The 26,284-nt window shown below is 43.0% G+C and overlaps 1 protein-coding gene across 2 annotated transcripts in view; it reads left to right on the forward strand.

The window, feature by feature from the left end:
- Nucleotides 1-26,284, forward strand: part of UNC5C (unc-5 netrin receptor C) — a 338,935-nt gene that overhangs the window by 301,612 nt on the left and 11,039 nt on the right. For both annotated transcript variants that reach the window (XM_010980601.3, XM_010980602.3), the window contains 3 exons: nt 276-363; nt 10,242-10,410; nt 13,877-14,110. In XM_010980601.3, coding sequence (XP_010978903.1) covers nt 276-363; nt 10,242-10,410; nt 13,877-14,110 — 491 coding nt within the window. The remainder of the gene's footprint in view (nt 1-275; nt 364-10,241; nt 10,411-13,876; nt 14,111-26,284) is intronic.

The raw sequence follows: 26,284 nt of genomic DNA on the forward strand, positions 1-26,284 counted from the left end.
TATTCCTTAAATAAAACAGGAGTTTAAAAAATTACATCATTCCTTTAAGCAATTCCGTAACAGTTCAGAGGGAGCTGTGGTAACAAATAAGGCTAATAAGGAAGGAAAGCGGGGCAGCTATGAATATTTACATGTCTTTAGAGAAAAAGCAGCCAGCTTATGGCTATGTGGCCACAGAATCTCCTTACTCCTTTTCACTTGCTTCAAAGTCATTCTGTGAAGTTCTCTTTTGATTCATAGGTCTTATGTGACTGCTTTTCTCTTTTGCTATTCAGGAGTAAGCTTGCTGATTCCCGCTGGGGCCATTCCCCAAGGGAGAGTCTACGAAATGTATGTGACTGTACACAGGAAAGAAAATATGAGGTAAATATGCTTGTTTTGGTGCACTTGACTTTATCAATGTCTGACTTGAAGGACTGTACACTAGAAAGAAAAAAGCCAACGTGTTTTTGTCTTGAGTGCCCTGCTTCTGGCATATCCTTTGCCCCCTAGACCTATAAAAGGTCAGCTTTGACTTTCCTTTGTCTTTGAAGCTCCAGACACTTCTGCAGGTCTTGAATATGGACACATTTCCGGCCACAGGTCCATACTAGCTGAGAACCATGGCCAGAAATGTGATCCGTAGATTGTGCAGGAGGTACACGGGTAAACAAAGAGACATCGGCTTCATGTGGCCTGGCTCAGGGGTCTGGCCTGTTGCCATTATAGGGTGAAAGATCACAAAGAATTAGACAGCCTCTTAACCCCTGCCTCCCCCTGGCACTTTATTCTCACCTGCAGATTCTTCTTTTTGTGACTGTCTTCCAGTTTTTAAGTGTTACCAACCACCTTCTTACATTTAGCACCCAAAAAAATCCACACTTGGGCCTTTCTGTATAGATCTAAGTTTGATTAAAACTAGGTTGAATCTAAGGGCTGTTTTGAATGTGTCATAATCATAAAGATGAAGTTATTTTAAGTAAAAATAACAAGAGGAGTTTCGAAGGCCTAAATTCAGTTTTCAGTTTGGCCTCTAACAAATCGTATCTGGTCTTTCTTGATTCGTTCTCACATAAAGTATGCGCGGTAAATAGCGCTTTAGAGGCCTGACTGATTAGTGCTTCTGAAGTGTGCTGAGATCTTAAAATAAGAGAGGTTGTTAAATGAAGATCCTTCCATGTAATTATCATTGTTTTCCCCAAGGGGAAAGGCATCGGCTCCTCAGCCCTGAGCTCTGAGGGCAAAGCGTGAGTGACGAATGTAGAACTAGGTTATCATTACAACACATTGTACCCTTTCTCCTCCTTCCTTATCCTCAGAAAACATCCATTTTTAGTCTTGTTCTTCAGTAGCCGAAAAGCTTTTATTACGCTCTCAGGCGGAGATGTTGGTATTTATAATCTGCAGGACCCAGGACACTGTTTCCCTCACATGGTGCAGTTTCACCTGCACAAACACCAGCCTGTCTAAGAAAATAATAAAATTCCTTGAGCATTATTCATGGGCCTCAAATTCGAGCAACAGAAAATCACTAAAAGGCTTGTATTTGCTCACATCAAATATTCATTTTTTCATTCTCAGTGCAAAGTAACATTCACAGGCCCTGAGAGCGCCCGCCCTGCTTTGGCAGCGGCAGACATGAAGATTAGCCAACTCCAGGCTGTTTCCTTCTTTCTCTTGTCCGGAGTCAAGGTTAGCACTAAGTACATCCGGCCCCCAGGGCCTTGGCCAACATGGACATTTTGTTTAAACAGAAATGAGTATTGACTTGTGTTTTATGCTGAGAAGCAGTGAGGTGTTCAGGGTCTCTTATTTTCCATCCAATCACCACTATCTTTAGCTGAAGATCACGCCTCAAGGGGCTGCTGCAAGGCATGCTGAGGCTGAAAGATGGGACACTCAGGTGCCTCCTGTGGTTTTCCTTCCCACGGGTTAGCCGGCACCCTGACCGGGATAATTGTACACTTTAGATGGAGAGAAAACAGAAAACTGATAAAGTAGGCACTTTGGCATTTAGGCTCCTCTGCCTTTGACTTTAAAGAAAAGGAAACTATAAATCACTCCTTACTATGCCTACCACCTGAAGTTAAGTGCAGAGGGACTGGCTATATTAAATTCTGTGTGCATCAAAGAAGTTCTGTTTATAAAAATTAAGCTAGAGAAACCTCAAGATCTCAAAGAAAATATGCGCAAGAGACCATAAAACAAGGACTAAACACAGGAAGGCAACTGTCTCAAATAAATGAGAAAGTCCTCCCTTCACTAATTTTCTGCCGTGCACTGGGTGCATTTTTTCTTATAAAAACACAATGATGAGAATGTGTTTTAGGATATAATAATAATGCAAAACATAGGTAGCATATAGTCAGCGTATTTTTAACTTCATTTATTCCTCACTGCAGCTCTCCAAGTTAGGATGAGCGCCACTTTAAAGATCAAAAACTAGGGCACAGGGAGATTAAGTCACATAGCCAAGCTTTCCCAGTTACCAAGTGAGGGAAGGTGGAATTCACACCCAAGTTATCTCATCACAGAGCTTTTCTGCTCTGTAACACGCCACCCCTACTCCGCAGGCCCCTGTACACAAGCAGCCTCTGCCTTCTGATCATAGTGCGTTGCTGAATGTGGTGTCTTCCTGCTGCTCACCAGAGACCCTTTCTAGCCTTACATGATCTCAGAACTTCTTTCAGAGAAGACACTGTGAGGATATCAGACGAGTTTTAATTTAAGGCATTTACAGGAAAATTCTGATTATTTTTCTCCATTTTCCCTCTCTCTGATTGCCTTATTGCATCCAAAACTGGATGTTTTTCCAGCTGGGTGGTATCCAGCTGGTCATCTGCTGATATGAACTGTCTAAAGGGAGGTGTGAACTTAATTACATGTGGCAAGTGAACGTGACAAGAGGGGGCCTTATCATTACAGAATATGTGCTAAGAGAAAGCTGGAATGGCAGATGAGCAGCTTAAATGAGCTGCAGGGACAGGATGGGCTGTCTCTGCCTGAAAGGGGACTGAGTTGCAGGGCTGCGCTCGCAATTTCTAGCTCTCCTGCTTTACACATCCCCGGAGAAGCTGCAAACCTGTTTCCCCACCATGGGTAGAATTCCCACAGTTCACAGCACTAATGTGGGCCTTTTTGCCTTGTTTCCAGTAGCAGTTTAAAAAAAAATGAGCCTGACTCAGACTGAAATTTTGCCTTTTGTCATTTCTTATTGAAAAACAATTTGAATTGAAGATATGAATGTTAATTTTCCCTTCCTCTGTTCTTTACTTGCCTAGCAGTTTTCTCAAAAGGCAAAAGAAAAAAAATCAATTTAGGCTTTCCAAATATAACGGTAAATAGAACTTTTTTTTTTTTTTTTTTTTTTTTTTTGGTATACTGTGGGGAACCGTGGAAGTTCTCTGAGCGGCCAAGTGCTGCCAGAATATGAATGCTTTTTAAAGACTGACCTGGAGACACTGTACAGGGTGAGCCTGTGGAGGGAACAGAAAGAGTCTCCCGTGAAGGCAGGGGCCTGGCTGGGCCCCTGGCATTGATCAGGGAGTGAGAGGGGAGAGGAGGAGCCTGACCTGAGTCTGCAGAATGGAAAGAAAAATATACTTCAGAAGAAAAAGTGTTTCACAACTGGTTACAAGTTTGGCAGAAGAGTGGCAAAGCAGAAAGAATATACTCAGGAATCAAGCCTGGGGCACTGGGAAAATTGGGAGAGCAATAAAGGGGGCCAGAAGCAGCAACTGTTTCAAGGAGAGGAGGGACAGACTGTGACTTGGTTGTGCAATGTGTGCGAGAGGGGGTCTGGGATGCATGCTGGAGACGCAGAGGCCAGTCACCAGCAAGCAGATCCTCTGAGGGAAAAGGTGCAGAGGCAGAAAGAAGAGAACTGGGGGAAGAACTTTGGGAAATGTTCTTATTTAAGGCTTGAGTATGATGAGCAAAACTAAATGGAACGTGTAAGGATAAGGCAGATAGGAGTTTGCATCTAGCTTAATATATATATAGTTGCACCTCAGTGAGTATTTTTGAATGAAAGAATGGACAGTTATACGTATAATAGGACAAAATCAGAGGTAAAGAGAGTTTCAAAATGGAGGAAGTGATTGACAGAGGTATTACTAAAATTAAAATGTAGAGAAAGAGAATAGTAATTCAAAAAGCTATCAGGTTTGTCAACTGTAGGACACGGCTGGCCTTCAGGACTTTTTTAAAGGATGCAGTCCCAGTCGGACGGATTTAAGATGTGACTTAGTGGTGAGGCAATTACAACTGTCCTTATATTTACTGAATATGAATGATACAGTAATATGTGAGGATAGTGGGCCAAATTTTCTTGTGTATGTAATCATATAGCAGAAAGTTTTCATTTATTTTAATGTGTTGTTTGGAGCTTTATAAAGTAGTAATTGACATTATTATTTCTCAGTGAAACTCAGTGATATTCTCCTTTTAGGTAGAGTCCTAAATTCTTGTTTGAAGGAACAGCTATAAAAAGACTTAAAAATAGAGGGGGAAAGGAGTGGAGTCCAGGTATTTTTAAATCTTATTCTCTCACTGTTCTCCACAGTGCTTATTTATTGAAATCCAACATCTAAAGGAAGGATTCAAAGTGATTTATGAAAGCAGTCTTTACAGTAGGAGGAATTTTTTTTTAAATAAGTGGATGAAAACAAAGAGAAAATGGAAAAAATAAGATTAGAAAAGATAAAGCAGGTGACCATTTAGAATATAAAATATTTGATGTAATTCCCAGCATATTTCTTGTTAATAGGTCATGAATTTACTGTTTCAAAGCTTGCAAGAGGGGGACATGGTAAGTTACAAGATCCATGTATCTGTTCATAAGGGAAAAATATGCCTGGAAGAAGCTCAGTTATTTCTCTTTTGGTTCCTCATAAAGAAAACATTTTGTTCATACAGTGAACAACATTTAAAAGATGAAAACGTCAGTAAGCTTTGTTAGTATTCCTCTGTGTGAGCAGAAAGTATAAGGCCCAAGGATAAATTCAGTAAAATAATTCCACAAGGATGCAGCAGTTCAGTCCCAGGCACAATACTTAGCTGTTCTGGCTTAATCCAGGGACAGATTTTGGCCTGTCTAGGGAAATGGGGGCACGCCCTTCAGAGTAGCTTCCATAAATATTTTTTTTTGCTCAATTGAGCTTTTGATAGCAAGTGAGTTAGATACTCCCTGTCGGGTACCTAGAGTGCAGATATTCCAAATGCCAGTTATACGTGAAACCGTGTGTTTTAAAAGGCAGCTGAGCCTAGGGTGGGATTGTCATCCTGAGGGACCTGACAAAAGGCATGTGTGTTAATAGAAGGCATCTCATTTCCACTCAGCGACAGACAGAGACAGGTTCTTCTCAAGAAGCAGCTTTGAGCTTGTTCTAGCAAACAGACCCTAAACTTTTCTTAAGGCCCTAAGTCCAGATAAGGAACCCAGAACATACCACTGTGTAAAAGAAACCAAATGACTTGTGTTTGGATCCTAGCTTTGCCCATGACTAGCTTTGTGGCTTTAGGCAAGTGTGTTAGTATCTCTAGATTTCTGTTGCCTCTTTCGGGGGGAAAAGGTAATATAAATACTTATCTGGACTACCTTACCAGTGTGCCTTGGGCAGCAAATGCAATAGGTTTTATGAAAGTTTTGTAAATTGTGCACTTCTGTGTAGGAGAAGTTCTCCTTGCTGATAATAGCAAGCAGAGGAGGAGACAATCCTACAGGAAACTAAAACTCCTCTCAGAGGGCTTTGTCCTAGAGTTCTTAGAATCCGTCCGGCATTAACCATGATTTTATCCTTGTTGGACTTTGAAAAGCCTTTAAAACATGATCATTGCTCACTACTGAATTCTCCTTAATTGCTCTTTCTGTAGCTAATTTTTGCTTTGAGTTCATTTCCATATCATCTGCAATTAATATTTACAGAATGTTTGCTTAAATATCTTTGATAACATATGAGACATAAAGGAGAAAAGCCCGTTGCAAAAATATGAAGTAGATTTATTTGTATTTATTTCCTACTCTTTTTGTTTTATGTATTTTAATAACCCCACCCCTTTATGTGAATAAAGGAAATATAGATTTAAAATACGAAAACCTTTGGTTTCGTAGTTAAGTCTTAACCTTCCCTAAGTGGCTCCTTCTGTATATGCTTGGAAATGTTTCCAATTTCAATGCTACTTCTTTCATCTTGAAAACACCAGAAGATTCTTATCGTTACTTCTTTGTTTTTCATTCCCTGTTATGAATTCCACACCACTACTTCCCTATTCATTACATTCTCGCACCTCACTGGGTTAATAAATTCTTTTGACACCTACTGCCCCTTCCTTCCCTTGCTAGCCCTCCTCCAAGAATGGTGCCCATCAATATTGCATGCCAGGGGAGTGCAGGCCTGACAGCGCCCCGGCCCAGCGGGGAGCCTGCTCCCTTCTGTTCCAACTCAGTGATGAGAAGAGTCCCTCCTCCTCCTGCCTCCAGCACCCGCTGCTCACAGCAGACCGAGAGACAGATGTTCCCAGTCCCCACCTCTGTTGTAAGGGCCACTTGAAGTGGATTCCACTTTAGTCTCCATCCTTAAAAGTTTAATGCTCACTTCTCAAGGTACGCTTGTAACTAAAAGGTAAGAGTAGTGCTCAGAAAAATGCAGCCATCACTTTTTGCTGCTCCAGTAGGAAAACAGAACTAAGCAAGAATTTGGTAACTGCTTAGGGCAAACAGCGTAATATCAACTTTGACGCAGTGAAAGCAAGACTTCACTCATGTTCTAAGAAAATGAATTTCAGACTGGAACAAAGGAGGACAAGCTGCGTTAAGAGGAAATGAAAACCTAAAGGGGATAGTAATGAGTTCTCAAGCTGCCACTCACCCTGTAATTCCAAATAAGTACATTTCCAAGTATTTTGATAACTTTACACTTAATAAAACTATGTTGTTACTCAGTGAGAATGGAGATGATATTAAAAGACTAAAGAGATCATTTTTTTTTTTAATGTTCTGAATAGGAAGAAAAGCCACAGGTTGGTGAGATTCTAGTGAAATTTTAGAATGAGAGAGGAAGCACTGATAGCCAAGTTTTATTAAGGGGAAAATATGCCAAATTTTAACTGAGTTCTTAGACCTGATGAAAATAATTACCAAGAACTTAGGAATTTCTAAGATTTGACCTTACTTATGACCTACCAAGTTGGCCACCACCATTTTGTAGATGCTGATAAGTGGCGCAAGACTCCTGGGTCAGACAGAGGGCAGTTTATTGCTCACAGCAGTAGCACTTACCAAAGTATTACCGTTTTTGTGCTGGTTTCCCAAGCCCCAGTTCTGGAAGGGTGAGGTGAAGACAGACGACATCTATACACTGGGTGGTTGCACTCCAGGAACAGACCACTGAGCTCAGGGAACCTGAGTCTTTTATAATGGGAAGTAGGCATGTCTGCCGTTTGCTCCAGAGGTAAGCACTATCTTTGGCTTCCAAGGTGATTGCCATACAGTTGCCTTGAAAAGACAATCAGGACCATGAAGAAACGTGAGAGATCCATAGAGAATAGTTTTCCAACAATATTAAAAAAATAACAGCTACTATCATTCATGGAATGTTAAATGAGGGTAAGCCATAGATGTAAGCTAACTTCTACATTATGAAGTAGTAATATATTAACCATAGGTAAAGACAAGGGAAAAATCCATTTCAGGTGGCTATTGCAATTATAAAGGAACTTGATATATCCTCTGTAATATTTGTGTGAATGAAATGAATATGAACTGTACAATGTACATTTTAATGGGTTTATATTTGACTGAACTAAGTAGCTCTTAAGTATTGATGTCAGACTGGAGAGAGATTTCAAGTAGTGTCCTTGACAAGGTCTCTGTCTTTGCCCTATTCTTGTATTACAGTGTTATAAATGATTAGAATGAGAACATAAATGGCAGGCATATCAGATTTATGGAGGATAAAAGACTGGAAGAGATAGCCTATATTTGGAGGAAAGATACAGCATTAAGGCATAGACAACCTAAAAATTTTCCTAAAACAATTAAGTGAAATTAGATAGCTAAATATAAATTTCTCTTTATAGGCTCAAAAGCCATCATTGCAACCACAGACCTATAAAGACAGTGTAAGAGCCTCTCATGTTAGAAGTACATAGAGTGGTTAGCTTTAACAAATTACTTAACCTCCTTGGGGCTTCATTGCCTTCTTTTATAAAAGAGTTGCTTAACCTTATTATCTCTATCTTCCCATCTAACTCATGTCTGCTAAATAATATTTATAAGTAATTAATTGGTTGCAAATAATCTAAGGCAACAATTTTGTGAGGCATTGATATAGCTACGAATTCCTAAGCAAAGAAAACACCAGTCCCCCTATACTGTGTACTTGAATGTCATTGGCCCTCTGTGTCTGTGGGTTCTGTGTCTGCAGATTTGACCAACTCAGATCAATAAATTTGGAAAAAGCAATTTTTTTTCCAGAAAGTTCCAAAACCAAAACTTGAATTTACAGCGTGCTGGCAACTATTTAAATAGCATTTACATTGTATTGGGTATTATAAGTAATCTAGAGATGATTTAAAGTATATGGAAGGATTTGCCTAGGTTATATGACATATTTTATAAGGGTGATCTAATTTTTTGGTTATAAATGATTATAAAATTTTTATAATGGTTATATAATTTTTATGTAATGGTTATACGCTATTTTATATAATACTCTGCCATTTTATATAAGGAACTTGAACATCTGGGGATTTTGGTATCTGCAGGGAGTTCTGGACCCAACCTTCTAAGGATACTGAGGGGTGACAATCTTACATTCATTTCAAGATGCTCCACTCTAGTGAAGACATTGAAACACTGACAGACATCTCTATGAAAATAAAGATAGAATTATAGGAAGAGATTGGGAAACCGTGTATTTCTAGCTGAAGTTGCAGAAACTGAGGATGTTTGGTTGGGAGGAAAGAAGACTTTTTAGAGATACCATAATAATCTCTAAATTTGAAAGTTTCTTTCAGACCAAACTGGAGAGAATGCAGGTCAAGAATATATGGAGAGAAGTGTCAGGAAGGCAAACTGTGTTTGTTCTAAGGAAGAAAGTTCTTTAAATTTGAATTGATAATAGATGAGAAGACCCCTCAAGGAGGAGTGGGCTACAATGTTGGATTAGTTTAAAGCACTAACCACATGTCAACATGATGTAGGGAAGCTTTGTGCTTGTAGACCCTTAGGGCCCTTCCTCCTGTAAAATTCCACGAGCCCATGATTTCTTGTCATGCTGTTCTGACAAAGTTGTTTTGAGTATTGTTTTTGCAAAGGCATTGGTTTTAGTCTCAGCATGAGCTCTTGCTAGTTGTGAGACTTGGGGCAATCCACTCAACACCTTGGGGTTGCCTCCTTACATATCTACTGACAGCTTTGGTTAATTTATTCATTGCCTGTTGATTACAATCTTGTTAGGGAAAGAGTAAGGCAGTTAAAAAAATGTGAAAATAAAGAATTTGGGTCTTTGAGGTTAGTCCCATGCAGATTCTCAGAGTATGAAGTATACATGTACAGAAATTTTACATTGCTATAGAAACACAGTTCAATATACTTTCTTGGTCTTACTTGAAAAAATGAATCTGTTATACTAGCCTGAATTATTCCTGAAAGTCATTTGGAAGAAGTTTAGCTCTAGGGTGTTCTTATTCTAAAGTGAGATTTTTGAAGTGTTTTTCAAGTTAGTCCTAAAACACAAAAGTGTCTAAAACTCTGTGAAACCACTGGCAAGTATTATCAAAAAAGATTGTTATGTAGCTTCATAAGGACCCTGTTCTATCTCATTCCATTTTGAAAGTATCTGTACATGAATTCAGAGGAAATCACCAAAGGCAGACTTGTGTCTGAGGGAGGGGATCAAAGAGATGCTGGCAGATTCACTGTTACCAGAAAGACCTCAAGTCTTGCAAGATCAAAGTCGTGGTATAAAGGGCATGTCTTCCCATTTAATTGTGCCTCAACCCTCCTCCCTCCCTCTCTCTCTCTCCCTCTCCCTCTCTCCCTCTCTCCCTCTCTCTCTCCCTCTCTCTCTCTCTCTCTCTCTCTCTCTCTCTCTCTCTCTCTCTCTCTCTCTCTCTCTCTCACACACACACACACACACACACACACACACCTCTAAGAAGAACCTATTTGTACAACTCTAGATCTAAGATCTCAGTGAGTACATTGTATATAAATACTGTGGAACTGTCACTGACTCCAATCTCTGCTCTCCTCCTAGGCCACCCATGGAGGACTCCCAGACACTCTTGACTCCTGTGGTGAGCTGTGGGCCTCCAGGAGCCCTGCTAACCCGCCCTATCATCCTCACTATGCATCACTGTGCAGATCCCAGTACTGAGGACTGGAAGATACAGCTCAAGAACCAGGCAGCACAGGGACAGTGGGAGGTGAGCCTCTGTTGGGATAAAGATGGAACCCAAGAGCGATCCATGCATATAAGAAAGGGCAATTATGGGAAGGCTTTTATTTTTAAAGCAAAACGTGGGAGGAATTTTAGCTTATATTCGAAATTAGATGGGGAGGAAGAGGAAGAGGGGGAGAGAGAGACAAACACTGATTCCTGAGTACGTTATCTAATGACTGATAGGCACAAAGAAAATGATGGTCAAGCATTAGCTAACTCATAGAGAAAGTGCACTTAAAGAGTCTTACAGAAGTCCCTTTGGAATAGACATACAATCTTAGGAGGAGAAACATTTTTTTTTAATTTTCAGCAGAAAAACATTGCACCTGGGTCAGAAATGTTACATTTACTTGCCAACAAGTACCCAAAATGTAGGTCTGAACTTAACCTGGGAAAACAGGAAGGTGTGTCCTAAGCTCCACAACAGTGAAGAACAGCTGTGGCACCTGGGCTCTCTATAGCTGCTGCCATCAGAACATCTCAAGGACAGTGCCTTAAACAGGTCCTGTTCTTTACATCAGAACCCTGCAGCTGGCACCTGAAGTTAAGTGCAAAAGGATTTGTTACATTTGACATGAAGATTTTATACCTGATACCTAAAAATTTTGTGTAATCATTACAAAGAGAATTATCCAATCTGTATGTTGGATGTATTTTGTGATTACTTACAAAATTTTTCTTTTAGGAAAGAAATTTTTAGGAAAAAAAGTACATGAACATTCAAACCCCCACTATGTTAGGAAAAAGTAGTGTTAGAGTTAGAAGCGTAGCAGGGCATCCCTGAGATTACGTGGAATGTCCTCTCCCTCTGTGGACCTGCTCTCGGCCATGTGAGGGGACCACTCCTTTCCAGAGGATCTCAAGTCCAGGACTGAAGTCTAGGGATAGACTTTACCAGATCTAACTTCAATTCCATTTAAGTTTATATGATTTATCTCAAAAAAAATCCCGAAGTCTTGATTCAAGTAACCCTAAATTGTTTGCACAATCCCCTAATACCCTGTCTATTTCTGGATTTGAGTAATAACAATAATAAAAGGAAAAGAAAAAGAAGAGATGAGAAGAGTAAAAGAGGGAAACCCTTATGAAAACACCCTTCCACTTGTGACAGGAACGTGGAGCCACTTTATTCTCAGCCATTTCTCCCAGGAGGCTTCAGTGACATGCCGTCAGGAAGTGACACTTGAGGCTTCCCCTTCCTTGCCCTGCTGGAGAAAGCGGCTTCTTTCCAGGAGTCCTTTGGGTCTGGACTAAACCTGGAGGTGCCGAGCTCCTTTCTCTCCTTCCCAGTTCGCTGTGAGCTTCATTTTCCGGTTTAGGTTCAGTTGAAGAGGTGATGTCATGGGTGCTATTAAAACACAGCCCTCACTATAGCTCAGGTGGTGTTGCAAGGCTGAGTAATAACCACCGGAGGCGGCTCCTTCCAGAGCTTGGTCCAGCCCCAGGGACTCAGTTTATGATGCAACAGTCATGTTCGTGCTTTTGACAAATAACCATTTGCTCATGAGCCAGGCCCTCTGAGATGCAGGGAGCAAAGTAGTTATGGTTGCTCCCTCTGCAGAGATGAAGTAGCCTAATGCACAGGCTGAATCGTGCCCACACACAGGTTTTATTTCTCCCACGTGGAATTTTTTTTTTAAATTTGAATTAATGAAAAGTGAAAGATTTCACATAAAAACCTGAGCTTCTAACTTCTCTTGAAAAATTAAAGGCTGTATGCCCACTGGGCCTGCCCTCCTGCCCACATCTGGTGCTTTGGCTGTGAGCACGTTTAGTGTGGACATCTTCACCACAAGCATTTTCGCCACAGAACTAATTGGCCATAAGGCAATTTTGCTGTAAAAGATAAAATAATTGGTTGACAGTTCGGCTTGACAGTTTGGGTTTCATTTCTCCACTAAGGCAGTGCTCCCATTTTTATATTACGTAAATCTGAAAGAGGCTAAGGGCTGAAAGGGCACAGAGTTGAGCCCACATTTCCCATAGAACTTTGAAGCATCCATCGAGGGATATGTGATGTATATACCAAGAACATACAGCAGTGTTCAGGCTTTCACAACACAATAAAAAGCTATTACAAATATGCATCCTAATATTTAGAAACTGATACTTCTCTTGATGAAGAAGAAATTTTAGCAAAAAAGAAAAGTGGAATGCAAAATGAGGAGATGAATCAACAAGCAAAAAAATGCATACTACTACAAATGAAAGACTGAAAACAAGTGCCTAAGTACAGCCCACAAAATAAAATCAGTGACTTGCACAATATTGCTGTGAGTCAACACACACTTTAAATGCATTTAAATATTTTGTATTTCATACTAAAGTCCTTTTAACTTCGTTTTCATTTTTCATGTTTCATTATTTTTTAATGTCCCTCTTTAATTTTTTGCTATTTTATCTTTTACGGCAAAATTTGCCTTACAGTCAATCAGTTATGTGGCAAAAATGACTACGGCAAAGGTGCCTGTGGTTACAGTGCCTAGAGCCCATTCCTGCATAGCTCCGGTGGCTGAAGCCAGTGGAGACTGAGCTCTTTGAACAGGCTGTGCTCAGCCTCACCGCAGTCTCCACCTCTCCTTATCACTTCTGCCCAACCTGTTTCACACGTTCCTATTACCTGGCTGCCCTGGGAGGCATGTGGAATGGTGACCTTTAGCTTATGGATTCTGTGCTTGGTCTTTCAGATGATTTCTTCTATGACCTGAGCCATTTGGTTAAATTAAAACCTGGTTAAGTTAGTAACTATTTTCACAAAACTCATCACTTGCTAAATGTTTTAAAAATCTAAAAGGCTTACATTGAAAAATAACAGAGGGAAAAATATGTCTTAAAGGCACAGAATTTGCTATATTGTGCTTTTTGTAAAGTCCAAGAGCCCATATTATTGAAGAAAAGCAGTGTATTGCTTTGGAAAATAATTGATGGGTGAAGTTGGAAGAACACAGTAGAATGGTATTGTATAATTCCTTAATTTCTCTAATTCTTTTCAAACCCCTCTAGGTTCTTAGCTAGGGGAAAAAGCTACTAGTTATAATGACATTGAAATAAAATAGTACTTTTTGATTAAATTAGAAATTTAGAGATTAAAGCAAATTCTCAAACAGATAACCAACTCAGATATGCTGAAGTTAAATGGGTAACATGAATTTCTTTTGGAATTTTAGGTAGATACCAGTAATGTAGATTCTCAGAAGGAAAAAAAATGCTAAATGAAGCTTCTAAATAAAGCATATTGTTGACATAAAGATAAGGAAAGTAGGGGACAGAATGATTAAGAATAGAAATAGAAGTATCATAAGGTCAGAGAAAGAAGAAAAGAGCAGGAAAATGAATAATCAAAACCCAGGAGAAGTGGCCCTGCTCCATGCACCACGTTGGCCACCATTCATGGTGGCCAGGAAGCTCCTCAGTGGCTCAGCCATGGCCCCTGCCTTCTTGCTCCACAGGATATAGTGGTGGTTGGAGAGGAAAACTTCACCACCCCTTGCTACATTCAGCTGGACGCAGAGGCCTGCCACCTCCTCTCTGAGAACCTTGGCACCTACGCCCTGGTTGGGCAGTCCACTACCAAAGCAGCTGCAAAGCGCCTGAAGCTGGCCATCTTTGGGCCGCTCTGCTGCTCCTCTCTGGAGTACAGCCTCCGGGTCTACTGTCTGGATGACACCCAGGATGCCCTAAAGGTAAGTGGCTCCAGCCTGACCCTTCCATCTCACACCTAGAGACGACGTACGTATATGTGTGCACCCAAGTGTGTGAATACAAGTGTTTGGATTCAAACGATGCAGTTACAGAAACAAATGAGACATTTCTCTGAGGCCGAGCTGATAAATAAGCTGCTTCCATTATGCTGATTCCTCCCAGGGGCTACTTATGTTTACCTTCCTTGATTTCTTTTAATGAAAAATTTAGAAGTGGAAGAATTTGGCAATGAGACCCGTGGATGGTAAATAATCTGCTCCCCTGTTTATCTCAGCTGTGTTCTTCCTATAAAAGGAATTGGCATGATTGCTCACACTGTATGTTCCTCTTGTGTGCTGCTTCATTATATGCTTTCCCATTCTTTTTATGAGGACTGTGAGGAATAGGGTTAGCATTTGACAACAGGCTGCTGCTTTGCAGAATAAATGAGCTTAATTCTTGGTGCTATTATTGCCATCCATTTTCTCCCATTTGAAGCTTTAAAGGATAGAGTAAGTGCCTTTGAAGATGTTATGATCTGGAAGGAAGAATAAAAGGAGTATGCCAAGGAGACAAGTCAGATTGTGATAAATGCCTGATGAATGCAGGGTTCTGTGTGAGTTCAGGAGAAGGAGGCATCATATTATTTTGAGGAAATCTGAAAAGGAGCTAACATTTGAAACTGGCCTTGATGGAAGGTAGGGTTTGACCAGCGATAATGAGGGGAAAATGCAGGATTTCTGGGTGAAGGTAACAGCATGAAGAAACACAGAGGAGACAGTAAATACAGACTGTCTATGGGCTTGTTGCTTCCAGAAAGCCTAGAACAGTAGATTGGAGTTTTATTGGGATAGACCTTGATGATCAGAGAGAGGATTGGAGATTCAGTTTCTTGGGTTAATGCAGAACTGCTGGAAAGATGTAAATAGAAGAAAAAGATGATTGGAAATGTTTGTTAGAAATATTAGTCTGATGTCAGTGGAAAGATGAGTCAAGTTAAGAAAAGTGTGGTAGAGCTGGGGTGGTGACAGAGGAGTTAGAAGAGAAAAGGTATGAAAGGTCCTATTAAGTAACTCTTGCAGGCCCTGGTGACTCAGCCTGAATGGGTGGGGCAGAAGATCCAGTTTGCCACTAAGTAACAGTAGCAGACCCAGGGGCAGGTAGCTCTGGAGTGTGGATGTGGTGACACTACCTTTGAAGATTGAGTTAGAGGTATGAATTAAACATCGGGACAAAAGTGCCCAAAGGGACAGTTAGAAATGTAGGTGTGGCTCTCTGAACACAGAGCAGATCCTGAGATACAGACTTAGGAACTAATTATATAATATTGATATTTGTCGTTCATGGTCGTTGGGGAGAATATTAAGGGAGAGTGGAGGGTGAAAATACTAATAAAAATAATAAACATTACTGAGAATTTCCTATGTGCCAGGAAGATTGAGATTCTACATATCTTTTATTAACTCTTTTAATCTTCACAACAACCTGAAGGGTATGGTTGCCCTTGTTTTACAGATGTGCAACCCAAGTCACAGAGAGGTTAAGTAAGATGTCATAGGTCACACAGCTATTGAGTGGAGAAAACAGGCTTCAGGCTTGGGCAGCTGGCAGCATTCTGGGCTGCGTGAAGAGCCACACCCTAGATAGGCACAGGGACAGGGCCCTGCCATTGCACGGGGGGAGGAGGGACAGCCAGCGAAGGAGCTACAGAAGGAGGAGCACCCAGGGGAGAAAGAGAAGTGGGAGAAAAATACATCAAAGAAGCCAAGGGAAGATTTTTTTCCCCTGAGGATCAAGGTATTTCCTTCTGGAGTTTCCATCCAGAGAGTACTCTGGGTCATGAAAACTGTTGCACGTTGGGTCCCTGGAAGGGATGAGACGTAGTCAGTCCCTGGATAGATTCTTGATGGTTGAGCCTATAGGAGTTTCAGATGTTAAATAAATGATGTGAACACACAGCTCTAGTGTAAAGCTTAAGGTTACTTCTTTTATATTTCCTGCAAATGTGATACTGCTAAGGCACTGACAGGAGAGAAATCATCCTAGGCTTAAATTCTTCTTAGGGAAAACGGTATTTGTAGGTGAGCCATGGGGTCTGATTAAGGCAAGTCTTTTTAATAATTCAAAGAAAAATCATGGCAAAAAGCATACCATAGAAGAGCTACATCCTATTTGAAATGTCTGCTAACGCACACTTTGTATTCACACACATAGTTCTTATACTCAGGCACCCTTGACCTTTCTTCCCAACAGACACGCAAATCCGTGCAAAAAAAAATTTAATAAAATAATTTTGACTGTGTTAATTAGTGAAAAGAGATGCAAATGGTCAACATCGAGAAAGATAGATGAACAGGTTTAAGAAGTAAAAACAACCCAAGGGCAGTTTATATCATGGTCAGTGCTTTCCATGTAGACATTTATAAATTCTCAGCATCTGGGGATCCAGCACTTAGCCTGAAACAAACATGAATAATGGATAAGGCTTTCCTGTACCTCATGGCCTTTTAATAACGCACAAAATACCAAAACCCTAGTTATAGGTAAACGACCTATTCAACACACCGAAGGGACAATTAGTTCTGTCCCGCCAACACTGCCTGATGCCCACGCTTGAATTGGAACTTTGGGGCTGATTAACTCAGAAAGGCCCATTACCTAAATCCTGCCTTCTTGGCACCTTGCCTGCTAATGTTCTCACCAGTCTCTATCCCATCGCCTTGCTCCTCTGGTCCCCGTTACCCATAAATACTATCTTTTTGCATCGCCCCTTCCAATTACCTCCTCTTCCTTCAGGCCCACCCCACTCCTCACTCCTGCTCATCCTAAATCCCAAATAGTAGTTCTCTACACAGCGCACGTTGGAGTCAGTTTGGGAGCTTTAAAAAAAGACTTTTTTCAGGGTCCCCACCCAGAGGTTCTGGTCTGATTGGTATAGGTGTTGGGTTTGGTTTTTTTGTTTGTTTGAGCACCACCTGGGATACTCTGTTGTGCAACCAAGGTCAAGCTCTATTATCCTAAACAATTTCACAGGTCTTTTGGGAACTTTAATCCTGTTAGTGACAAACTTTCCTCCATACTCAAATCGTCTTCTCCCCCATTCTTTTACCTGCTCACATTAACCGCAACTGGATCTTCCATCCTTTCTGTCCCTAACCTGCGTCCCTTACAGCCCCTGCAGTGAGGACGACACCCTCTGACTAACCACACAGCCAAGAGGAAAAGTTCCACTTCTAGGGCATGGCTGTACTTCTGGACTGGCTGTTTTTGTTTTGTTATTCTTTATTCTGTTACTCTGTGATTCATTATCCATTTCAGTTCCTTAGCACAGAATCCCCTTAACACTAATCTCCGTCCTGGCAGTACCTGCCTCATGGTCTTTCTTCCCACTCACTTTATTCCCATCATCCTCTCAAATTCAGAATCACCAGTCATCTTCAGCTCCTTTGCCCAGATTTACCCTAGTAACCCTCACATCATCCTCATTTATCCACCACCAGTGTAGATGCACTTCCTCCTCGTCAGGAACTGCACCAAGGTCTCTGCCAGCCAGGACCCCCACCTGTGAAACCATCTGACCTTCCATGTCTCTCACACAGGTGCGTGTAAGCTGTGCTTTGCTCTGAAGGGAGACCTTCAACCTTCCCTGGCCTTCTGGTCCACAGACCTTCATTTGCACTGACCCATATCTATAGGGAACTCACTTCCACTCTGAAATCTCTTGCCATCCGAAGCTGCAGCAGGTTTTTCTAATTTCTGTAGTTGCAGGTGACCTCCACTGAGCAAGCCCTCTGCTTCTGCTTCCGGGCTATTAAGTTTCTCTAAAAATTCGTAAATTTCTGATTGAGTCTCTTATACTCCGAAGACATCTGCCCTGAACCGTGGCTCTGCTGCTACTCCACGGTCCTTTTATTTCTCTCTTCCTCACTAGTGCGATTTCACACAGCTCTTCTTCCGGCTCTCTCCCCGTCGCCCCAAATCCCTGATTGTTCCGCAGCCCCTTCATGCTTTGACCTGACGCCTGTGGTGCCACTCAGGGGACACCCCCTCCGCTGCTGTTCTTCACCCTGCAGACCTTTTATTTCAGCCTCTTCTCACCGAGTCTGAGCTCTGACGAGAAGGAGCTCTACTTGTCTGCACTTTAATCCAGCTCCTCCACCACCTCTACCTCCAGCCCAGCAAATGATGCCTGAAAGTGGGTCTCCCGGGACTTGGTATTTTCTTAGTTACCACTCTGGCCTGGGCATTAATTGCAGAAATCCTCCCAGAATGTTGAACGAGGGCAGAGAGGGAAGTCCCATACAGCACCCATTTTCAGGTCAGAACCACAGTCTGGAGAAAAAGGCCGTGCCCAGCGCCTCAATCTGAACATATCGGGAGCCTTAATTCCCACTTGTTATCACATGTGCTTATTGTCCATGTGGCTGGGAAAAAAAGAGACCCCACATCTCCCGATGTGTGGGGGGTCTCAGCAACCGCGGGGCATTCTTTCATCTCCTCACCTACCTCTTTGAGTTCAGCAGCTTTTGTGACAGTTTCCCTGAGTTTTGTTACACTTGGAAGCAAAAATGGTCATCTGAAACTTAAAAGCTGCATTTAGCAATGTGGAAGCATTGATGGAGAGTTAGAATGCCTACAGTGACTGCTGGGGTGCAGGTCAGGGCTGCCGGGGGACAGTGGGATTCTTTTCTGCACCGTTTAGGTGGATTTGTTTTTCCCTTGTGCGTGTGCTGGGAGGACCAGCGGGAGCTGTGTGCCAGCTGAGTCCATGTAAAGAGATAAAGATGCTAAGAGCTGGGGGAGTGGTTTAGAACCAATGCTGTTCTCAGATAGAGGGGTCACTTCTGTTGAAAAGACTGAGTTGGGTTATGTCATGGCTTTTCTTTTTACCTCCTCTTCAGGCGATTAAAGCAATAGTGGTATTCTCCTTTCATTGTTTGCCAAGACTTAAATCCTAATACAAATAGACCAGAAATTAACAGAGAGCAAGGTTACATTTGGGGTGAGTTTAAAAACACCCAGGGAGAAACTGCTTCTGTGCTGACATAAGTAATTTCATCCCCACTATCCTAGGGGTACAGTTAGAAGACTCTCCTTTCCTAATAAAGGGGTTAACACTAAACCCTGAACCTAAAAGAGGAGTTATTTGCATATAGTATGGGCAGTGCGTGGATGTTAGCTGAATTTGTGACAAACGTGTACGTGATACAAACCAAATGGTGTGTATCCGTGTAAGCTGGTTTTCTTCATGTAGTCGTTCGGCAGGGAAGAGTTGCCTTTGGATTACTTCAGTTTTCACATGCCTAATACGGGCTGTGACATAGCGCGGTAACCCTATGAAAGATCATACTGTGTGAAAAGATAAGAAAAATGAAACACTGAAAGTGAAAGAAAGTGGGAAGTCTAGTTGAGAATTGTGTGATGCTCGGTTTCTTGGGCCGCAGTCGTAGACTGTTATTATAGGTAGCTTGTTAGCGGTCTTACTTCATCCTGCCACCTGGTGCTCCCTCCCCAGTGTCCTTCTGATGCCCCTCCACGGCCAGCTGTGACCCTACTGAGCTCAGAACATGTCAGACCTGCCTCTCCTGGGACAGCTAAGGCTGGCCCTCCACTGGGTTGGCCCCACTGACCGTATCTGTCTTTCAGTTCCCTTAGACAACCTCAAAACTAGCCTGACTTGTGCTTCATACTTCCAGGATCCTGGTCTCTGGAATTAAGCACATCCACACATGTAACACAGATAACAGCAGCAACAGCAACAGGTGTGTTAAAGCTGACAAGTGTGTTTTCCCGGCCCAGTGTGTGGAAGGAAGCATGGTGCGGCAGGAAAGCTTGGGTCCAGCTGGCCGACTCCATTGGTTCTGCCCCTCCTCAGCTCCGTGGCCCTGCTCATTGAACTTGGCCTCCTCAGACAGTCATTTGGTCTGCGTCAGAGACCCTTAGAAGATTCAAGTTGACCAAAGTTATTAAATTTCCTGGCACAAAATAGTCACTCAGTAATGTTAATTATCCATAGGTAGGCATTTAGATTATAATGGCATTTTGAAGATAATGGCTCAGTGAAGACCTTAACTCTGTTGGTGATGTAATTGTGCAGTGAGTTTCAGGTTTGGTAGCAGGCCGGGTCGGCTGTGTAGGGACAGCTATTTAAGCAGGTCAGCTATTTGGGGACAGGGTTCGTTTTGATGTCTCTAAATTTATCCTGTCTTTATCATCTTCCCATGAGACTTAGCCCTCACCCTGTCATATATTTTCAGAATGACCTGCAGTGTCAAATTTATGTTTTGAGAGAGGGGAAAGAGAGAAGAAGAAATAGAAGTTGGAGTAGACAGAATAATGGCTCCCCAAAGATATCTACACACAATGTTCAGAACCTGTGAAGATGTTACCTTACATGGGAAAGGAGACTTTACAAATATGATTAACAGTATGGACCTTGAGATGGAGAGATTATCCTGGATGGACAGTCAGGGTGGGTCTGATCTAATTACTTAGTGCTTCAAAGTGGGGAACCTTTCCAGCTCTGATCAAGTGGAGATATGACCATGAGGAAGGATCAGAGATGCGCCATCGCTGGCTTTGAAGATGGAGGAGGGGACCATAAGCCAAAGAATGTAGGCAGCTCTGGAATGCGGAAAAGATGAAAAAGCAAATTCTTCCCTAGAGCCTCCAGAGAGGAAGGCAGCACTACCACCACCTTGATTTTCGTCCAGTGGGACCTGTGCCAGACTTCTGACCCCCAGAGGGTAAGGAGACAAGTGTGTGTTCTTTAAGTCACTAAACCCATCGTCGTTTCTCACTGCAGAAACAGGAAACTAATATAGAAGTTAAAAATAAATGTTGAAGGGTGAGAAGAAATACAACATGACTCCAGAGGGTCTAGAATGACCTAAAAAGTCCTGTTCCCGATACACAGATGTGTGAGGTCATCTTTTCCTTAGAAGTAAGCCCAGATGTGCACAAGTGACACGGCCGCTTCCGTGAGTGCTACCCTTTGGCATTTTGCTTTAAAAGTGTCACAGACAGACGTGACTGGGCAGCTGGCCATGGCAGCCCAGACCCAGCACCCGTGGTGGTGGCAGCTGTGGGAGCAGCAGGCAGAGCCCTTGAAACGAGGGGCCTTGACGGGAAATGTTTGCATATGGTCACCTGAGTCCAACCTTGTTATTACGAGGGATGAAGTATGGCAGATAGACTCAGGGAGAGCAGAGCACCCGGCGTGAGCACAGGAGGAGGAAATAATGCAGCGAGGCTGGGTGCCTGTGATGAGGACCCCAGCAGGTGGGAGAGGCCGGCTGACAGTCAGATGTTCCCACAGCCGGCTCTGCAGCCTGAGGCCCGGGGCTGGAAGAGGGGTCCACCTGCGGGGGCTGCAAGCAGTGTCTCTGGAAAGCTGGCAGGGAACAGGAGAGGATGGCCCTCTCTCTGGCCTCCGCTTTAGAAGCGTACAGGCCCACACCTGCGATGGCGACAGCAGAGATGGCCTCTAGCAAAGAGAGATTTCTCATCCCTAAATGACAGGGGCAGGTTTCAACACAGGAATAAGGAAGGCATAGGAGCAAAGCAGGTTCCATGCAATCTGATGGGAGATGTGATTTTTTAAAACACCAGGCAGTGCAGTTGTTGAGGGTTGGTCTTTTGAGGTTTAATGTGTGTTGCACGCTGAACGTCTGCCTGTTTGTTCTTTGTGCCTGGAGAGCCCTGAGTTGATGTGGCAGAACTTGCCAAAGGTGGGGTGCAGGTCTGCAACTGCACAACTCGGCTTCCACGCTTGGTCCAGCACCCTCCCCTCACAGAGGGTGGATTAAGGGTCCCTCTCCGTTGAGCCGTACATCCAGACTGAACTGAAAACCCCCGCGTGCAGGGCTGGCTGCTGCCCCATCTACTGCCCTTTGTGTTCTCACCCAGCACGGTCATCTCCGTGTGTCCTCATGAGAGCCACGTCCACCTGCTCAGGTTCCAGGTGCCACCCCCAGGCTCCTTGGCCGCAGTGAATACAGCCCATTCAGGACTCTGTGCTTCTGTCAAGAATAGAGTGTGCAAACAGGGCACATCTAGACGATGCCGAGACAGAAGGGAGACACAATAAAACAAAGCATTAATTTAACCTCCTCCAACCTTCTTTTCTCGAAGAGATTTTAATGTGTTACATGGGATTTAAGTTTCATCATTTGTGTCTCCCTTTCTGTAGCTGGTAAGACTTCTAAGAAAAGGAGAGGAGTGTTAGAGAGTCATTGGAGGGAAGATGAGAGAGAGAGAGAAGGAAAGCTAAAGGCTAGATAACTTGCACATTGGATAACTTATAAAGAAACTGGAAGCTAAAACAGGTGTCTTTAAGGGGGAAGAATATAACTCAGGTGGTAGGGCACATGCTTAGTGCACACAAGGTCCTGGGTTCAATCCCCAGCACCTTCTCTAAAAAAAAAAAAAAAAAAAACAAGTAAACCTAATTACCTCCCCCCAATTTTTTTTTTAAGATTAAAAAAATTAGAACAAGTGTCTTCAAAGAAACAGGCACAATTCAGAGCAGTGGTGTGAGAGAGGAGGTGAGTCTTTGAGCAGGACCAGGGATGTCAGAGCATGGGGTGAGGGGGATTGGAGAATGAGGATGAACACAGAGTGTGGAGGACCAAGCCAGGGCCCCAGCACCTCACACAGCTCCTTGCACAGTCACTGCTTTGCACTGGGACAGAGAGTTGTCACATTCCAGCAGATGCCCTTCAGGCATTTCCATATACTCAGCCCTGTCACCTAGGCAGCCGCATCACCTGGGGGCTCCTGTGTGCACCAGCTGTGAGACAGGGATGAAGCCGGAGGAGGAGGAACAGGAGGCAGAGGTGGAGGCAGAGTTAGAGGCAGGCGTGGTTAATGCGGAGGGAAAAATTGGGGTTAGGGAAGCCAGAGGGTAGGAGTTGTTGGGCTCTCCAACGCGCCTTGCTCTGTCAGGCTTAATGAGGGCAGATCCCACCCTCTTAGAGCCAGGAGAGTTCCGAGTGCAGGCCAGAGGTGTCCGTTTGTACGCACAGACCTTTAAAACAGCTTGGATTTATTGTGGCTCTTAAGTGGCCCAGGCTAATGGCTTGGCATGGATAATGTCTTGGTTTAATTGGTTATTGTGAAAGATGTTTGTTTCTACTGTGGAATCCCTTGTCCCTGCCTTTGGAACAATCCCTCACAGGCTCCACAGAGGAGCCTGCATTGGGGCGGCCACCACACCGGGGAAGCAGCCGTTCCACGGGATTGCTCAGACCCCAGCGGACACCAGGCTCTGAGGCACAGGAGGCTCCTCCTGGTGACGTGGGGTTTGTGTGCGTGTTCCCGTGGAAGGAGGGGCTGGAGACATTTCTGCTGATAACTGACCCCTGAGAGAGTCTTTTCAAGGCGAAATTGGAGGGGTGGCAGTAGAACTGACAGGCAGGCGGGAAGTGACCCCATCTATAGACACCCATCGAGGCAACCTGGAGCCTGAACAAGGCAGTAGAGGTGTGGCCAGGAGGGAGGACAGCCTTTGCTAGGGAAGGTGACATTTATATTTCTGAGAGGAAAGAGCCTAGATGATCTTAATTCCTATTATGGCATTTCTTTCCAAGGTCACGGTATTTTTCTTAAGTCTTCCTAAGTCTTTTGACCTTAAATATATTTCATTCCTATCCTCTTTTAAGATATGTGAAATATCCTAACCATTGGGACCCAAAAGCAACCTGGGTCCCAAAAGAAGCTGTCTTAGAGCTGAGCACGTCGAGTTACGTGTTTGTATGTTGGCACTCCCCTCACCTGTGGTCCATGAGTGTGGTTTGAGGCAGGGACCAAGACCGAGTCGTCTGTGTCCCAGAGCCTGACACAGTTCCTGGTGGGTGTATTAAATGAATACTCCCAGGGAGATTAAGAGGAAGGCATTTAACTGTGAAGCTGTATCTTATTGATTCATACATCTGTTATTTTTACGTTCTCTGACTTACCTGTATCATATGTGTAATAACCAAGATGATTTCATGCAGAACTCAGAAAACCAAGCTTTTTAAAATATGTGACACTATTTTTTAAGTGGGCTTAGCTATAAAATACCTGAAGTTATGACACTTCAGCCACAACAATAGGGAACAAAAGCCTACCAAGTGGGCACGCCTCTTGTCTCCTGACACAAAATTTATACATGGGATTCACCATACGTAGCAAGTCGTCGCTCTCTCGTGTGCTTTTAGATGATTTTACTTTCCAAGGAGTTGTTTTGTTTGATTGTAGTATCTTTAATTCACACTTTAATTTTTTTTAATTTGTGCTTTTGGTTATTGTCTTTTTTTGTTGTGTTTCCTTGAAGTTGAACATCTTGAGTGTGATGTTACCAGTTGCTACTTTACAGGAAAAAATGTTAAACTCAAGTTTGGTAAGGATTCTTCTTACTGATGAATCATTTACTCCTGGGCCGATTTCTCCCAGAGTTCAAGTGGAAGGACAGCTGTCCCAGCCAGCAGTCTCCAAAGTGGAGTTCACACCCCCACCCCGGCCAGTGAGCCTTTGGGGCAGAAAAGGAAAATATTAGCACTTCTGTGTCTATTCATCTCAGTCCCTACTTGTAACCTTAGGTATATTTTTTAATATAGTAACATACTGAGATATTATAGGTATATAACTTATAATGAAACATAAACAAAATGTATGCTCGATTTTTTGACTGATGGGCTGTGCAAATATGTTTAGAGACCGCTGCTCCAAGCATGGGTGCGTTCTAGTGGGCAGTTCATCTCTCACCGGGGGTCCTGGCCAACTGAATGGGAGACAGAAGTCAGGTTCCTCCCAGCTCTGTGTCACTCCTGGTTGGTGAAGAGATGGAGAAATTACAAATATGGAGACAGAGTAGGTTCTCCAGCCCCGTTGTCTTTCAAATGGCACTTTACTTGGTACTTTGTCAAAAAAAAAAAAAAAAAAAAACAGGCTTATGCCAACTCAGTCTCTTTCCTCACTGGGAAGAACTCTTTACCATGACTTTCGAGGTCAGTGTCATAGAAGCCAAGGACTGAGCCTTATTCTTGGCCTGTTTCCAGCCCAGACTTTGCACTCAAAACATGGTATTTGATTTCTTGACTTCAAGTTCTTGGGCAATAGGCAGTTGAGGTTTCTTTCAGTGGTCCTCCCTGCCAAGAAAACTGGTCATGTTCTCCATTACCCCTGGCAATCTTGTGTTGATCGTAGGAATGGGGTGTGGATTATACATTGTTGGGTACAATTACCTCCCGGAAGTCTTCTTTTAGACATCCCAGGGAGATAATTTGGACATAATGAAGATCTATAGTAATCAGATAATTACTATCGATTGCTCTTTAGATGTCTTGATGAGGTAATTAGGGTGTACTGGAAAGAAGCTAGAACTGATTGATTGGCATGACTGTAATCGCAAAGATTTCTAATTATGTTTCTTTTCTTCTAATGGCTTATAAACAAACATCATTTTAGCTTTAGAATTTGTCAGGTGCCAGGTTCACTGGGAACATCAGCTTTCTCTATTATGCTAACTAGACACCAAACATGATCAACATAAGCTCATTATGCCTTCCTGCTGAAGCAGAAGAAACCGCAATTAACCCTCCCTTTCCTTATTCGTCTTCATTTCCACACGGCCAGATTCTTGTCAAGGAATGGCGTGCGAAGTGTTGTGGGAGGGCGTTCCATGAGGAGCACGTGTAACTGTGGGCTGGTCAGATTTCAGTGGCCTGCTGGGGACCCTCGGAGCCTGCTGAGCTGCAGGCACAGCAGAGCCAGGGCATGGTGACACGACATATGTGTTGGGGTGGCTGACCGGTGCGGTGGGCTGGGGGCTGGCTGACGGCTCAGGCTTCTGTCACAAGTAATAGCTACTCATCAGCTACCAAGGTTGAATATTCTCGGTGTCAGTACTCTCAGGCATCTGGACCATGCCCGTCTCTCCATCAATGGGCTATTGCCTCATCTCTTCCATTACGCACTAATTAGAGGGGTCCCTGTCTGAGACCACAGTCCACATTACCCTCATATTCCCTGCACCTTATAGGACCTTTCAGCAGCTTGCTTTGCACAGAATAATGACTCAAAGATGATGGACGCTCAGAACCACTAAAGGAGCAATTTGAAATGAGCTGTTTCCATTTAATCAATGATGTTGGTAAGCTCTTCACTTACTAGACTACATTTCAGTGACCCCC

The sequence above is a fragment of the Camelus dromedarius genome, chromosome 1, assembly GCF_036321535.1.
Source record: "Camelus dromedarius isolate mCamDro1 chromosome 1, mCamDro1.pat, whole genome shotgun sequence".
Lineage (NCBI taxonomy): Eukaryota > Metazoa > Chordata > Mammalia > Artiodactyla > Camelidae > Camelus > Camelus dromedarius.